The sequence below is a fragment of the Aphelocoma coerulescens genome, chromosome 5 (assembly GCF_041296385.1).
Source record: "Aphelocoma coerulescens isolate FSJ_1873_10779 chromosome 5, UR_Acoe_1.0, whole genome shotgun sequence".
NCBI lineage: Eukaryota > Metazoa > Chordata > Aves > Passeriformes > Corvidae > Aphelocoma > Aphelocoma coerulescens.
The window spans coordinates 58,414,773-58,430,091 of record NC_091019.1 but is presented as its reverse complement, the minus strand read 5'-3'; the positions used below and the strand labels follow the sequence as shown (position 1 = coordinate 58,430,091).

At 40.6% G+C, this 15,319-nt stretch overlaps 1 protein-coding gene across 7 annotated transcripts in view; it reads right to left on the bottom strand.

Annotated features, from left to right (window-relative positions):
* KIF26A (kinesin family member 26A) overlaps nucleotides 1-15,319 on the bottom strand; it is a 102,530-nt gene that overhangs the window by 61,662 nt on the left and 25,549 nt on the right. For 3 of the 7 annotated variants that reach the window (XM_069018406.1, XM_069018404.1, XM_069018409.1), the window contains one exon: nucleotides 6,809-7,309. In XM_069018406.1, the coding sequence (XP_068874507.1) occupies nucleotides 6,809-7,309 (501 nt within the window). Of the gene's footprint in view, nucleotides 1-6,808; nucleotides 7,310-10,473; nucleotides 10,537-10,742; nucleotides 11,001-11,564; nucleotides 11,737-12,100; nucleotides 12,302-12,412; nucleotides 12,559-15,319 lie in introns of those variants that run through there. The other 4 variants (XM_069018408.1, XM_069018405.1, XM_069018410.1 and 1 more) reach the window with 4 other exon arrangements.

Sequence of the window (15,319 nt, the reverse complement as noted above, 5' to 3'; positions counted from 1 at the left end):
AAGACTTTCCCCTCCACCAGCCTGTACACAACTAAGGTCTGAGCTCAGCCTGAATTTATTTGGTTTCTCTGCTGCATTAACTTCTGAAGCCAAAGGGTATTATTCAGCTGCAGCCCACCCTTAACCCATGTAGTCCATGCAACAGTAGCCTCATTAAAGCTGTTCTTTCTGAAATCTTGGATGACACCACTTCTGATCTCCAACCAAAAAGTATGAATCTTCCTTGTATGGTGACTTCTAGTGCTGGGGTGGCATGGAATGCACTCATTATCAGTTAACTGGAGGATTTATAGTGGAGCAAATTCACAGTATAAATGGACCAGCAGGATGCAAAAGAAGCTGAAGGGAGCAAAGTGAACAGAAAAGGCCAAAGAAACAAGCTGAAAGGCAAGAGTAGAGAATTTAAATACTTGGGGTATTTAGTGTAGCTTATGATACACTTGCCAGATGAGAGAATGAACTGTGGGCCAAACGTAAATCCAGTGGATTATCATTTCCACATAATCTCTAAAGTCTGCTTGTCTTAAATCTACCTCTGATGAGTTACAGGTGAACTCTGGGCAAACATTCCTTATTATTGCCTGTTGACTTCAATTGGCAACAGAGGCAAGTATGGACTTGTTTCCTCCTGAGAGCTGTAATAACAACTGCTTAGCCTGGAGGGGTGAAAGATCTAAAGAACTGGTTACAGGTGGTAATTTGAGCCACAAGAGGGTCTGAGTTCTCAAATAGTTACCCCACCCCACAACTGTAAAACCAATACTGTGGTGGAAGTGTCAAACACAATAAAAAGAAATGCAATCCACACCCTCACCTAAGAAAATGTTCATTTACATCTAGTAGCCAATAACCTTTCTGTTAACTCCTAATGTTTTTCCTGTATCACTCTGATACCTGGAAATACATTCAAAAGTAACCTCGTTTTCACCTTCAGCACCCTACACTAGGGAAATCTAGAATAAGAGACCACAAAGGTCCCAGCAACTGCACAAAACAGAGGGCTACATTTTCAGCTGTACGTTTAAGGCTGAATTTCCAACCCACCCTTTCCAAGCTAGTCTGCTCCCTGGTTGCTGAGGTGATGCCATGATGATTTTTTGCCTTTTCTTTTATACCCCTTTTATATACCTTTTTATAGCTTCTGTATTCTTAGTGCTTTTCACCTACATTCTTAGACTTGTTTGTCAAGCTAGGAGACTAAACATCTTAGAAGCTTCATAGCTGGGATCAGAAAGCCCCAGACCCCAAGGTCCTCTCCAGAACACATTTTGTAAACTAAGAGAACCATCCAGAAGAAGGTTCCTCTGGGCGGGGGGCTCATTCAAGCCTCTCACTGGGGAATCTTTGACAGATATGCTAATTAGTAAGACCTGTAATGTTATACCAGATCTTTTAGGGGTGCACTGCGGTGTGCATTGAGGTGCATTCCACCTGGATGTGGTGCACCTAAGGATCCTTAAAATAAATACAGAGGTAAAATCCCTTTTTCCCTTCTAACCGTGTTTGACTCTTGATTTTAAGACCAGGAAAAGGCATCAGGGGCACTGACAGTGGCAGTGTTGTCCTCCCACATCACACCTTTCCCTCTGCATTTGCCAAGGCAGCAAAGCTCAAAGCAAGGCGTGACTGCACAGCTGAGATGCAGCAGTCATAGGAAAGGTCTTTTCCCTGGGAGCAGAAATTATGTTAGTATGAGAAAGCATCTAGTAACTTGGACCAAAAGATTTCTTTCTGCTGTTGAGACTTGTTATGGAGAGTGACCAACACCAACTTTGAAGATCAGTATTTTCTGCCACCTGCTTTTGTTTATGTACTTCCTCTACAAGAGCAGTGACACCAACAACACTGGAGCTAAAAGGAAAACAGAAAAGCCTCTGTGCAGTCCCTGCCTTACCATCTGTCTGACATTGACTTCTTGAGGATCAAGATGTTATACGTGGAGTCTGAGTAATGTCCCAAAGCTCAAAGACATCCATATGTCTCACAGACAAGATTTATGGTCAACGCACTGTATTTTAATTGTTTCATTACAAAATATATTTCCCACATTGTATTAATAAAAGGTCACTGAGAAAGCTATCAAGAAGGGTTTTAAAAATTAATTTAAAAATCCATTTGGTATGACATTTATCAAAGTAAAAAAGTAAATGCTGGAAAGTAAATCTTGTCATTGTTCTGTTTTCCACAGTCAGCTTTTTATTGCATCTTTTAAACAAAATGTAAGTCACCCGTGCTATAAACAAACAAAGAGGCTTTAAGGAAAGTCAACAGAGGCTAAACTACTCTCAGATGAATCCATCTGGTTTAGATTAGGGTAAGCAGAAGACTTACTCAAACTACAGGAAAGCCTGAATTGTGACTAAAATAACTCACAGGTTTTTCATGTAAGACAAATAAATGTAAGTTCTTTAACTTTAGAGTCTATGCACACATTTACATGTGCTGTGCTGTGGATGAACCCTCCCTCTCTGAACCTCACAGATCCAAGCAATAAACTCATACCTAAATTTAAATTTGTGGATACTCTCAGGGACATATATTGACCTTTTGATAATTTTACAACTTTACATACATAGGCTTTAAAAGTTTTACTTAAGGTACTTCAAATTTTTTAGTGCTCTAACTTTTTCAATTTCTTAATGGTGCATTTTTAAATATATTTTTTAATCCACTTACAGACTGGTAAGTATTCAAGGAGTCACAATACTTTGCCTTATATCCAGGGCCAATTGTATATACTCAAGTAAGAAATACAGTGTGACCAGGATTTCATTTTGTGTAAGATGAAAGAAAAAGCAATTTGCAAATCAGCTCTATTTCACTGAGATGTCTTTATAGCACATGGCATGGCTACTTTAGCACTTTTATGCAGTACATAACACTGCATAATAATAACATAGTCAATTTAAAATATACAGTAAGACCTCTTTTGTCTACAATACACAATAAATGCAGTTACTTCTAACAGGCGTAAAAGGTGTTTTCAGGGGTTTTAATGTTCTACCTCTCAGCCAGATTCCAACACATCTGGGAAGCCCAAACTCCCCTCAGTCCTCTCCTGCATAAAACTGGGTAGCAGTGCTGAGCACTATTAATGTTTTTCATTTGAGTAGTAACCTTATATTCACTTGTCAGGTCTAGAACTAGAAACATCAATATAGAACTATTTATTAATTATAGTTGTCAGGCATTCACCACAAATCAGCTGCCTTACCCAGAGTTATACCAGCTCTCTCCCCATCACTGTGTTCACTGTCTGCTCGGACAACTTACCACTGCTACTGCTGATTATTTTTTGTAATCTTTCACAACAGGCCACTTGGGTAAAGCAGCTGATTACATCTTCACCTTTTGCACCTTGGTTGCAATCCTAGTCTTCCCCTCCCCTGAACCTTCCTCCAGATCCTTAATTACTGTTCCTCTTCACGGCTCCCAAAGCCCATGGTTATTATTTTGGTTTGAGCAGCACCCAGACTATGCTTCAAACACACGTTCCTGTTCAAAAAATTTATAATCTATATAATGGATTTTTCACACTTGAACTCCAAACACATATTAAAAATTTATGATGTCCTGCACTTCTGACCCCCAACATTCAGCCCAGAAGTGTTTTCACAACCATAAGTGACATTACAAGATAATACATGCGAGTTTGGGGAGGGAGATGAGAGGAGCAGAAATCAAATCTATTTTTTTTTTCTCTCCACAGACAATTCCACTACTGCCACTATTAGAACTAACCATGAATAAAAAATACGGATCCTGGAGAAATGTGTGCTGCTGCAAGGTCTCCTGGGTTTTGGCAGATGTACACTGGGGTTTATTTTCCCACCCAGAAGGCACTGGGGACACAGCACCCCGCATCCAAAAAAGAATTTGCTCCACATGACCTACCTGGGCTCTACCAGCACCAGCTGGAAGCCACAGGCACCTTCAGCCACAGGCACCTTCAGCCACAGGCAGGCCAAGACACACATCCAACATGAGAAGGACAAAGCATCTCCTGGAAGTGCCTGTTGGTCTTCCACAGCCACAAAGGAAGCCTCAGTAATTATCTTATAATAAACACCTGGGGTTTTGGCAATTAAAAATACTTGAGATGAACCCCAGCTTTTACCTTTGTCTTGCCAATTTTATAAAATTAATCATGGCCACTTCATATGTGGGTTAAATCACTGGGAGGGTAGGCACTGGATAGGAGCCTCCCACCAGAGAGTTCAGCACCTGTTTCAAGTACCCTTGCATAAGGAAAAAAGGCATAAGTACAGATTACCAGTGAAACAGGAGTATTTACAGGGTGGTCAAAATAACTGGTATCACAACCAAGAGTGGAAACTCCCTGGGGAAAGAGCCATCTTTCTCTTCTGCATTTGTGCAGTATGTTGCCTAACTGGAAGCTGAAGACTTCAAGATCCAGTCACACATAATAAATAGTATATTCAATGCTGTTCTTTCTACTGTAGTAGCTCTTGCTCCAGAATTCCTCTAGCCAGACCAGCTTTTCTCCACAAGACAGGAAATACTACTAAGACATACATCACTAAAAGTATGTATATCCACAGCTCTCTTCTGGGTTAATCTGAAACCTAAACCGTGTCCCTAACTTCAGGAAAGAAAAGACAAAATTAACTCTCTAACCTGTAAAAAAAAAAGTATATAAATAAACTTTTCTAATAGGGAAGGAAGTTCAGATGTGAGAATCAATAGAAATCAGAAAATCCCAGTCTTTGAAAAATTAAAAGATGAGGTAAGATAAGCATTGGACAAGAATGTCCTGCAGTGGATACTATACTAGACAAGGGCTAGACTAGCTGTTTCCTGAAATTTCTCCAATCCTATTTCCTTCAACACCTGTGATTCCTCAGGGGAAGAGCGTAGGGGAAGCACTTTGCCTCACCCACCCAAAAAACTTCATCAGACACCAGGTTCTTAACAATACAAAAGGCAGTGGAAGAATTCAGACAGACACAAGAAGCACCATCTGGAAAGAGATGCACTCACAGTCTTCAGTAACTACATTTGGGTTTAAATGAATAAAATAAATAAAGAGAGAGGAGAGATGAAACAACTGAAGACTAGCTTCTCTCCAAAAACTGCTTATAAATCTAAATGATCCTTGCAGATGACTGGATCCCATCCAAGCTGCCTCACAGTGAGACAAACTCACAGTGTTTGTCCTTTCGTTAAAGGTCACTGTTTTCCAGGCTACTGAGTTTCTTTGCACATTTCTAAATCACACTTAAGCTCTGGTGCATTATACACATTTTTCCTTCACAGGGGTTAAATGAGGCAACAGTTTTATCTTAGAATAGCGCAGTGGTTAGGGAAAACCACATCTATCAGTCAGCGTGGTTAAGCAGGAAGAAATCTGGAGCTGGCTGTTACTGAATTATTTAGGACAAGAATAAGGGCAGACAAGGAATGAGCAGACAGATGGAAATACTTCTGCTTTCAGAGTGCAGGCTTCTTAGCCCAGTAGCTTTCCCATTTTTCCTTCTCTATTTCTGTGATATACAAAGAACTTAAAAGGCAATTTAAAGGTACAATCATACACCTTATATGGCCAAATTGATCCCTAATGCACGGACCAACATTTTAGAGAAAAGCTCTCACAGCAGCATTTCCTTATAAACTATGAAGACCTGAACAGGCCATTTTCCCTCTTCTCAGTGAATGATCTGATGTCAGCAGAGATTCACTGGATTTAAATGGGAACCCCTCAGAGGTGGAATGCAGCTGAATTTCCTTATGAGAGAAAGGTATGGGAGGGAAGAATCAAGTCTCCAAGCCTTTTCTGGAAGGAAACACAACGTCAGCCTGGAAAAGTAATGTTACACAGCAGCACGCAAATATTTATCTCTGATGATCTTGGAGCTCAACCAGCTGAAGCTACCAAGCAATATTAGGTAGTTTTTACATACAACAGTACATAAGGCATTATGTTAAATTTAAAGCTGCCTGGCACCAGCATACCTGACCTCGCAAGACCTGCTACATCATCTTTAAGTGAAAACCATTACTTCAAATTGTACACACTTCATAACTATATACACTCCCCTGTTCACTACCTGAAAACTGGTCAGGAATAAATCTTAGTCAAAACCAGCCACATATTGTATCCTTCTTCTTAGCACAGTTCCATAGATAGCCACATAATGAACTTGCTTTTAAAGGTAACATGCACCTCTATAAAGCTTCTTCATTTCCCACGAGAGTTCATAAAATGCACACAGAATACAGGAAATCAACATCAAGGCTTAAAATCCAAGTGCAGTGACATTTACAGGCATGTGGCTCTGAAGCAACCTTCTGAGCCCCCTCCTCAGCAGCAAACTGTTTTGCAACACATCTAAGCTGCAGATTAATGCTCTGCATCACAGTCCATCAACAGCAACTGCTGAACTGTACACAGCATTAGAAGCTCAGCACTAGACTTGAGGGTCAAGTTCATCTTTGATATAATCCCATGAAACTCCCAGAGCTTCATGTGTGACAAACTTGGCCTTTTGTGTTTTTCTAAAGGGGTTACCAGGTATGTGACAGACAAATAACATCACCTGCAAATATGAAGCTAAAATAGGTGCAAAAACATCTGAAGGATCTCACCATGCGAGATAAGAAAGAAAATTCCTTGTGACATCTGATAGAACATCATTCAAAGCTCTAACTCTTCAGTTCTTGAAACATGGCTTAGAATATCATTAGCTGATCCCCACTAAGATAAATATATCTCAGATTTTACCTGTGTCTTTCTTTATGTCCACACACATGCAAACAAAACTCAAGCAGCTGAATTATCACTACTTACTAGACAAGCCTGAGGCAGGAAGCTGTTCACCCTGGAGATACTCCACATGCCCTCGAGGTACTGCTGAGCTTGGATGGTGACAGAGCTCAGGGCACCACTGAGACCGCTGGGGGCCACCGTCACTTGAACGCTGGAGTTAGGAAAACTGCCCACACCTTGAGACCATCCAAGTCCCTTCTTCCTCTCTGCCGCAGAGAAGAGACTGGGTGACTTTCCAGGCTGCCTGCCTACCTGCCCAGCAATGAGTGGCAGGTCTCTCTGGGAAGAGACAGTGACCATCCTGGGTACCATGCTGGTCACTGCCCCGGCGCTGGGCGGGAGGTCGGGCATTTCTGGGTAGCTGGCTTGGCTGAGGGTGTGCATCATCTGAATGGCTTCCTGCTTCAGCTGATTCAAGTGAGTGGCACAAGTTTCGCATCTGCTCTCTCCTTCATTCCTGTTTTTCTGTAAATAGTCAGGCACTTGAAGCTTGTCAAAAATTAAAGCTGATAATCGTGGGTCCTAAAGAAGTGAAGAAAGAGGGAAGAGAAACCATACTCAGTTAAAACAGTGCAGAAAGAAAAAAGAAGAGGAAAAAAACAGTTCTCTGATTTGCTCTCCACTCACGGAAGTACTTTAAATCTGTTCTGGTAACTCTCAGCATTTTTCCTGCTAAATACCCTAACAGGCTCGCAGTGGATTAATAAACCATAAGTGAATTCATTTGTATTAGACCCAGCATGAAAATTATCATCAGAATTAAACAGTGGAGCTGCAGTGTATTTGGTAACTGCTCATTCTTCTAATTAACTCTCCTTTGGAGACATCTAAGGTGCCCGTGTTGCCCATGCTCAGGAACAATGTTAGTTGAGATACTGAACCTACAAATACAATAGCTCTATTCAAAGGCACACCACCATCAGAAACCCAGGAAAATCAGACTTTAAAGTATTTTTAAAAATTAATGCTTGACCTGGTAAACATCTTTCTGTCCTTACCCTCAGAAATTATTAATCAAGTGGCATAAAAGCCAGTTTATATGGTGCTGCCCACAGGACTGTTATTTCTGATCTTTGCAATCCAGATGGTCACAATATTCCCTTCTGCTACAGTTGCTTTGATGAGAAATAGATTTGAGCCTACAGCCATGTGTGAAGGTGTGACAGTGCACAGACTAAGACGCTGATTTAAAAGCAACACCTATTTTGTTTCCACAGAGCAATTCCCCACCACCCCTTGGCTAGTTCATTTTAAGGCTGCTCAGACATTTTGAAACCCAGCACTGTGTTTCCACTTCATAGATAGAGCTACCTATCTCCTGAAACACACAAACACCTTCCCATCCCAGGCCTACTATGGTAAAGATCAGTCAAGAGATTAAATCCAGCCCTGTCGTAAATCTGCTATCAAGACTAACACTGGGCAGTAAAACTGACCCAACTTCACACACTCTCATAGAGCTCTCTAAACAATTAAGGTTTTAATGAAATCACAGCACAGCCAAAGGTTTATTTGTATAACTATCTTAAATGAAAATATTTAATTTTCTTGTTAATAAGTAGGACACACATGGCTGGTAAATCAGCCATCCAACATATGCTGGGGATATCCCCAGATTGGCACTTGTTTTTAAAAATGTATTACTTTATGCCAAGCTGCAATTGCTCTCTAGAAAATGAATGTCCTATTAGAAAACTAATTCTGGTTTTAATTACAATGCACATCAATAAACCCCTTTAAAGAAGTCTTGGCACTGGTACTTTGGCTTTGCTCTAAATTCAGAAAGTACTAAAACACTGCTTAACTTCTGCAGCAGCAGCACAGAGTTTGTCTCATGTTCAGCCGTTGGACCTCTCCTGCAATAGTTCTTAATCTCTCACGAGACACAGTATAATGTTGATAGAAAGCACTGTGAGTGTATCTAGCATCACATTATTCCACAGCCAAAACCCATTAACCAAAGCTGCTCTTTCCACAATAATCTGAATTATTGTTTATTGACTTAAAAAAAAAACTTCTCAGGCTCAGAAAAGTTACTCCTGCCACTGAATGAACAATAAATTGCATTCACATTAGTGAACCAGCATAAAAAGTGAAGTGAAAGACACTGTTTCATTTTTGTCTGTTCTCTTTATTGAAGTTTAGATCCTGCTGAAAATGCCTTTGAAGTTGCACCATTTGCTTACCCTCATGAGGAAGAAAATTCTTTCCCACCAAACCTCCCAGAAGATGGTAATACTAAATGAAGAGATATGAGTCAGGAAAAAAAAGGCAATTAATATTTTAAGAACTTTTTTCTAGCCCTTCAGCAGAAAGTGCTATTGCACTTTCTAAAGTCTATAGATTTTAGAAAAAACCCACAGAGACTCAGTGCTGCAAGCACTATTTAGCCTTGGGCAAAACAAAGGCCATGCAGTCTATCTCCCAAGAAAAACAAACAGCGCCGTGGTGCTCAGTGCTCCTCAGAAACTTCTCCAAGGGAGAGCCCTCTGAGCAAATACTTGCTGAGGCTGACACACAGCATCTATTCAAACAGCCCCAAAACACAGCACCTTCCAGCACAGGGCGCCCCGTCTGCGGCCAGGCACATCCCTGGGCTCACTCCTTTGATCCAAGTTGGGCACGTAAGGAAGCACCTGCAGGTCCCAACTGCATGAGCCTCATCTGGCAATGTTTAAATTGCTATCAAATGTCAAAAGTTTCAAATAAGCAATTAAAGCGAATTACTAGGTGAAACAGGCTTCTCATTTAAAAGAAATTACTTCTTTTGATGTAAAGAAAATTAATGACCCCAATTCTAGCTCCATAAACACAGTTTACAGCATATGGCAGATCAGAGTCAGGCCTGTCTCGCAGTTACAAAGAAATCAAGTGAATGTCATATTAAAGGGGGGAACAAAAAAAAAATTTAAAAAATATATATTTAGAAAATTACACAGAGCAAATCTTATAGGCACATAGCATGCAAAATTTAAACCTCATAAATTATAGCAAAAAAAAAAAAAAAAGGCATCTCATTACCAATGCTTATATTTTGCCAGGCATTTACAAGGAGCCTCTTAACCTACACATCCAGCCTCTGTGACCTCCAGCTTGCATTGTGGCCAATCTCCTCCAGCACTTCAGTGAGGGCCCAGCTGGATAGTTAGATTACTTTTATTTTTCCACTCTGAGAGACAAAAACACCTGGCTAATGGTTGGGCGTGAAGGCCAGAGGAAACACAAGTTACTGTTAAAAACATTAACCATAACTTAGAAGTTTAGCCAGCCCCATTAAAGAGGTTTTACTGCCCAGTGACAATGCCTGGTCCTGGGGGGCCCCTGCTTCAGCAGCTCGTGCCCTAACAAGGCTGGGGTGGAAGTTACACTCTCGTGTTTAACAGAGGGAAGAAACAAAACTGGAGTGACCAAATGTGTTAGACACACACGTGGGAGGGGTGAAGCAGCCAAAGCCATCCTTGCTACAGCTCCACCAGCAGACAGGCAAGTCAAACAAAGGGGGTGTGCAAATCACTCAGGGGAATGGCACAAAAATTAAACATACAGCACACAAGCCTCTATTCCAAACAGTGCTCCAAAACCCCTTTAGTCTGCTGTGCTACAAAGAACATGACTCTTTTGTTCCTCCACAGCATAAATAAACTATTCTGTCTTTGTCACACCTACTTTCCAAATGCTCTTCTTACCTCCTGAACAAGCAGGATAAGCAGAATACTGTGATGCTGTAACACTCACAGCTTCCCCTCCCACTGCAGAAACCAAAACCCTAATTTCAGACTCAGCTTGTTAACTTTTGCATACAAATTTTAGATATTCAAACATCACAGACTGTTAGAATTGTAAAACAAATGGCGCTACTAGGAACTGAGGAGCCCAGCAGCCCCCAGCAAGGTCAGGGCATGAGATAATTACATGTTCTTATATGAGGACAAATTTTCTGAATGCTTGAATTTACCACTGCTTTTCAGCACGCAGTTCTTACAGACACAAGCCAGCCTGCCAACTGCTGCTGGGAGATTAAACACACACATGCAAACTGCCCACATGAGAGGAGCTGGTCTGCAGGTACAGCTGGGCAGGATGGCAAACTTAGAAAAGCAGGGCTGTGCTCCCGCTAGAACACACGGCAAAAGACCCATTTCCTGCAGCGCTGGAGCATTTAGCCTGAAGCCTGCCTTCAGGCTTCACCTCCGAAATCAGGAGTAGGGAAAAGGAGCACAGATTTGAAAGCACATCCAGCAACACGTAACAAAGCGAGGGCAACAGTCCCTGTAATTGAGGCTTCCGTCTCTGATGTAACACCTCAGCTCTGCCGCCTCCCCAGGAACAAGCGAGGAGCCAGCCGGGCTTCAGCTGTGGGGGTAACACCACGTGCTGCAGGTGGGGCACACAAACAAAACCCACATCTCACAACTGTAAAATGCTACATCCCCAGACCACTGCCCTTGAAACTACAGACATAACTCAAAGCAACTGGGATGTGGCCAAAGGCCAAGCTCCAAAAATCCCGGCTACATCTCAGACACCAAAGTCATAGCCAGGTTTTCAAAGCATGAAACACCAAATTACCTTCCTGGACCTGAACTATTCTGAGAACTTGAAGCAGTTTGTCAGTGATAAGTGCACTCAAATTAGATTATTTTGAAATTATAGCTTAATCTGTCACTTCCCAAGTACTCAGAGTTTGCAGTTAGATTTTCCTTTCAACTAACAAGAAAGAATAGAGAGCTTTTTTCCATTGCAAAAGAGAAACAAAGACACAAGCTTTGAATCTTACCTGCAGCTACTGACTTCTAACTCCCAAACTAAGCGAGAGGAGGCAGAAAAGCATCTGGATTCTCACTTAAGAAGTCCCTGAAGTAATACCCACCCATCTGTAACCTAATCCTTTCAGTGAGGAACTATGCACAGAGTGCGAACAAACGATGACGAACAAATGATGAAAAGTCAAATTGCCAACAACCGTCCTCAGTAATTACCCGCAATTTTGCCTGGCACTGGTTTCTGCAGTGCGAGTGTATCTGAAGCAGTATTCTGAACTGAATTAAAGTCTTGATATAAATATAATGTAAGAGAAAAAAGAATCATTGAATGTCACACTGAAATATATAATTAAACACAGACCGAGGTGAACAACATTTTAAAAGGATGCTTTTGGAGAAAGGAATGTACTACCCCAGTGCAAAAGAATCAATGTTAATGATTTTTTGTCTTAATTGTCCTTCCAGATCTCTGCCACACTGCTTACAAATTAGTTTTTATCTTACATGACATTGTGAAATATCCCCTAATATCTTCTATATTGACAAATACCTTGAAGGCTGATGCCTGCTTTCAACTACATAGCAGTCACTGTCAAAACAAACAAACAAAAATAAGCAAGCACTATATTCAGCAAACCCAGAGAGTGCTCAATGTAATCAAGGAAAAAAACACAATGCTAATGATTCTTTTTTAAAGAAAAGTTTCCAACTATCTGACTAATCTCAAGGGAGTGAAAATATGAGCTTTAAGTCTTCAAGTAACCCGTGTTGTGAATTCATTCAGTCACTGACCTCATCTTATCAGAATATAAACAATCAAGGAAAAACAAACACATGAAGCCTTCACAAAAACAGAATTCACCTGGAGTCCCATCTCCTGAGTGTTAAGGGTATCTGGAACTTGCAGTGTTAACTTCACTGTCCTTGAAAACATCCCTCTGAACAAGCAGGAGAGCAATGCACATTTCCAAAGTGAGCAAAATGTGCAGGCATTAGAAAAAAGGCAGATACATTTTTAAGGCCAAATTCTGTTTGGCCTCTCTACAGTAATGTCTCACTACCTTTAGGTGGAAGGTTAATTTAAGCCAATGGACTGTGGCCCTCCTCCCATTCTATTTGCTAGTAGGATTTCTTCAAATCTCCAATCCCATTATTCTGTTTCCAGCCACAACCTGAGGTAGTGCACACGCAGACGCATCCCCTTAACTCTACCCAGCTGAGACTCAACCCAGTTTCTTTTCATCTCTGGCATCCCAAAGAGTTTGTGAAAAAAAATCCAAGCACATTTTCTTACTTATTAAAAAAAAACACCACCAAAAAAAAAAACCAAAACAAAAAAACCCAGAGTATCTCTTTTAAACAGAGCCCATCCTTCTAACAAAAGCCAAGCAGTACGATAAATCTGCTCAAAACCGCATGACCCCGCACTAAAAATGACTGCGCTGTGTTTAGTTATTCGGCAGCTCCACTGAACTCTATTTATTTCCATTTCCTGCCCACTTTAATGTACTTCAGTGGCCTGCAGTAAAGTTAAAGCAATAGGTGTCTGTCATAAAGATGAATAGTGCTATTGCAATGCATAATACAGTGGAAAGAGGAAATGAGAGCAATCTGGTTTATTTACATCTCAGGCTCCCATCAGCACCTCAACCCACCTCCCAATGGCTTCAGCTGCCTTTCCTGTTATCTTGCTGTATAGTCCCCTGCAATGAGTTGGCTTTTAACCTCGGAGAACCAGAGGGGATGAGCTGATCTCCCAGATTTACTTTCATGAGCTGGCAGAGTACTGGAACAAACAGCCATGCAGTGTGTTCAGCACAAAGAAAACAAAATAAAGGTAGTGGTTGCCATTTAAATTAATTAAAAGACACAAACAAAACAAAAGACCCCAAAGAGATCTGCTATCACTGGTAAATTTAGATCAACACACAGGAATCTGACTACTTCTGAAAACCAGTAATTACTGTTTCACAAAATATTACTTTTAATCTTCTTTCTTTACAATCTAATTAAACAGATATTTTACTTGCCTTTGGAAAATGTTTTTCTTAATTTCATCCAATTTTAACATTTGGTGTATTCTATAAACTACACATCCAAACTACTATGCAATTTTATGCTTATTTTTAATAGTGTATGACTTCATTTAAAATTGATGACTTTTAATTTGCATGTTTATTGTTGGTTTTAAGTAATCTTTTAATTTTCCCTCTTGGGTCTGTGGTTTACTATAACTTCACAATGTAAATTCAGTACCGATTTTGCTCATATGAAAACACCATCTTCCAACACTCGCTGTGTCTTTTTTAATTTCCCTCTTATTTCTTTCATAAACCTTCAGAAAAGTATTATCACTTGGAACAGCAGCAAGTACGTGTAGAAATAGTTGCATATCTATCACCACACAACACTTGGTGTCTGAAAAGCCTTTGTTTGACTACTTTCAGAAATAGACACTTAGCTGAAGTTGACTTTCAGAAATTCAGACAAAAACCTCTGATAGAAATTAGACACTTTTGTTAAAAAGATAAAAAGCTTTCCATCCCTAATTATTTTTTCTTTGAAACCAGAGAATAAATTTTGGTTAGCCTATGAGCACAGTAAATCAGATTATAAAAACTCTGCCTATGAGAATCACAACTGCATAAAAAGTCACAACTTCTCCTTCCCCTTCAGAGCAAACCAAGTGCTCATGGGTTAGAACAGCTACTTGAGAAAGTGCTGTCTGATGTCCTCATCACATTGAATGCCACCAACTCCACATACAGTTTCAGTTCAGTGAGGCTGCCCAGATAATAAAGTAGCTCTAAATTTCAGCATAGGGATGAAAATCAGAGCACAGCACCATTACACAGAAACATGCTGCCTTGTCAAAATGCCTCAGAAACACCAACTCTTAATATCATTTTATGGGAAACAAAGGCTGTTCCCGCTATTAGAATTCAGATGACAGCCTATGTTTCCACACTGACAAATTGCTCTGTGAGCCTGGTGAAATGGACTCCCTCACTGATGAACTCTGACCAGCAACCCAGCCCAGCCAGCTCAATGCACTGGGAGACAAATCATGCCCCAGATGAGATCTTCAGCATGTTTAAGTGATCATAACTTCCTTTGTCCCAGTACAACCGTGCCCATTTGTTCCAGACAGACCTTTGATGAGGGAGTTCAAGAACAGCTGGACACCAGCCACAATGAAAGCAACTCCAGCTTAGAAAGACTGAATAGGAAAAAAAAAGGTGCTTGGAACACTCCTCTGTATACGAACCCTACAACTGCTTCAGTCCAACCATCTGAATCCAATTACCAGAACGCTCAGCAGCAGAAGTTAGGGAGTGGACACATTTTCCAAATGAGCATCATTAGCATAATGTAGATTTAAAATCAACTATGGAAACCAGCGCTTGGCATTGGATCACACTCTCTTAGTGTCTCATTCACTTGCTCATTTTATCAATTATTTGGTAAATGAATACTTGAGGACCCTACAGAAATGATTTAGCCTTCACAACCAAAAGGCTGCCCATTGTGCACTCCCTTGCAAGCTACAAATTACTGCATGCAGTGCACAGTTAGCACACCATGCAGTTTTTATTATTACAAAAGTGGATTTCACTTATTCTTCATCTTAATTAAGTTCCACTGTCTCAGTTGGACTGCTTTGCCAAAAAAAAAAAAATTCTGTTTTGGCTGAAAAATTTTGGGGTTACATCTGAATTTAGTCAATACTGTAGTGGAGATCGAACTTCTTCTCCTTGCCTGGACTTAA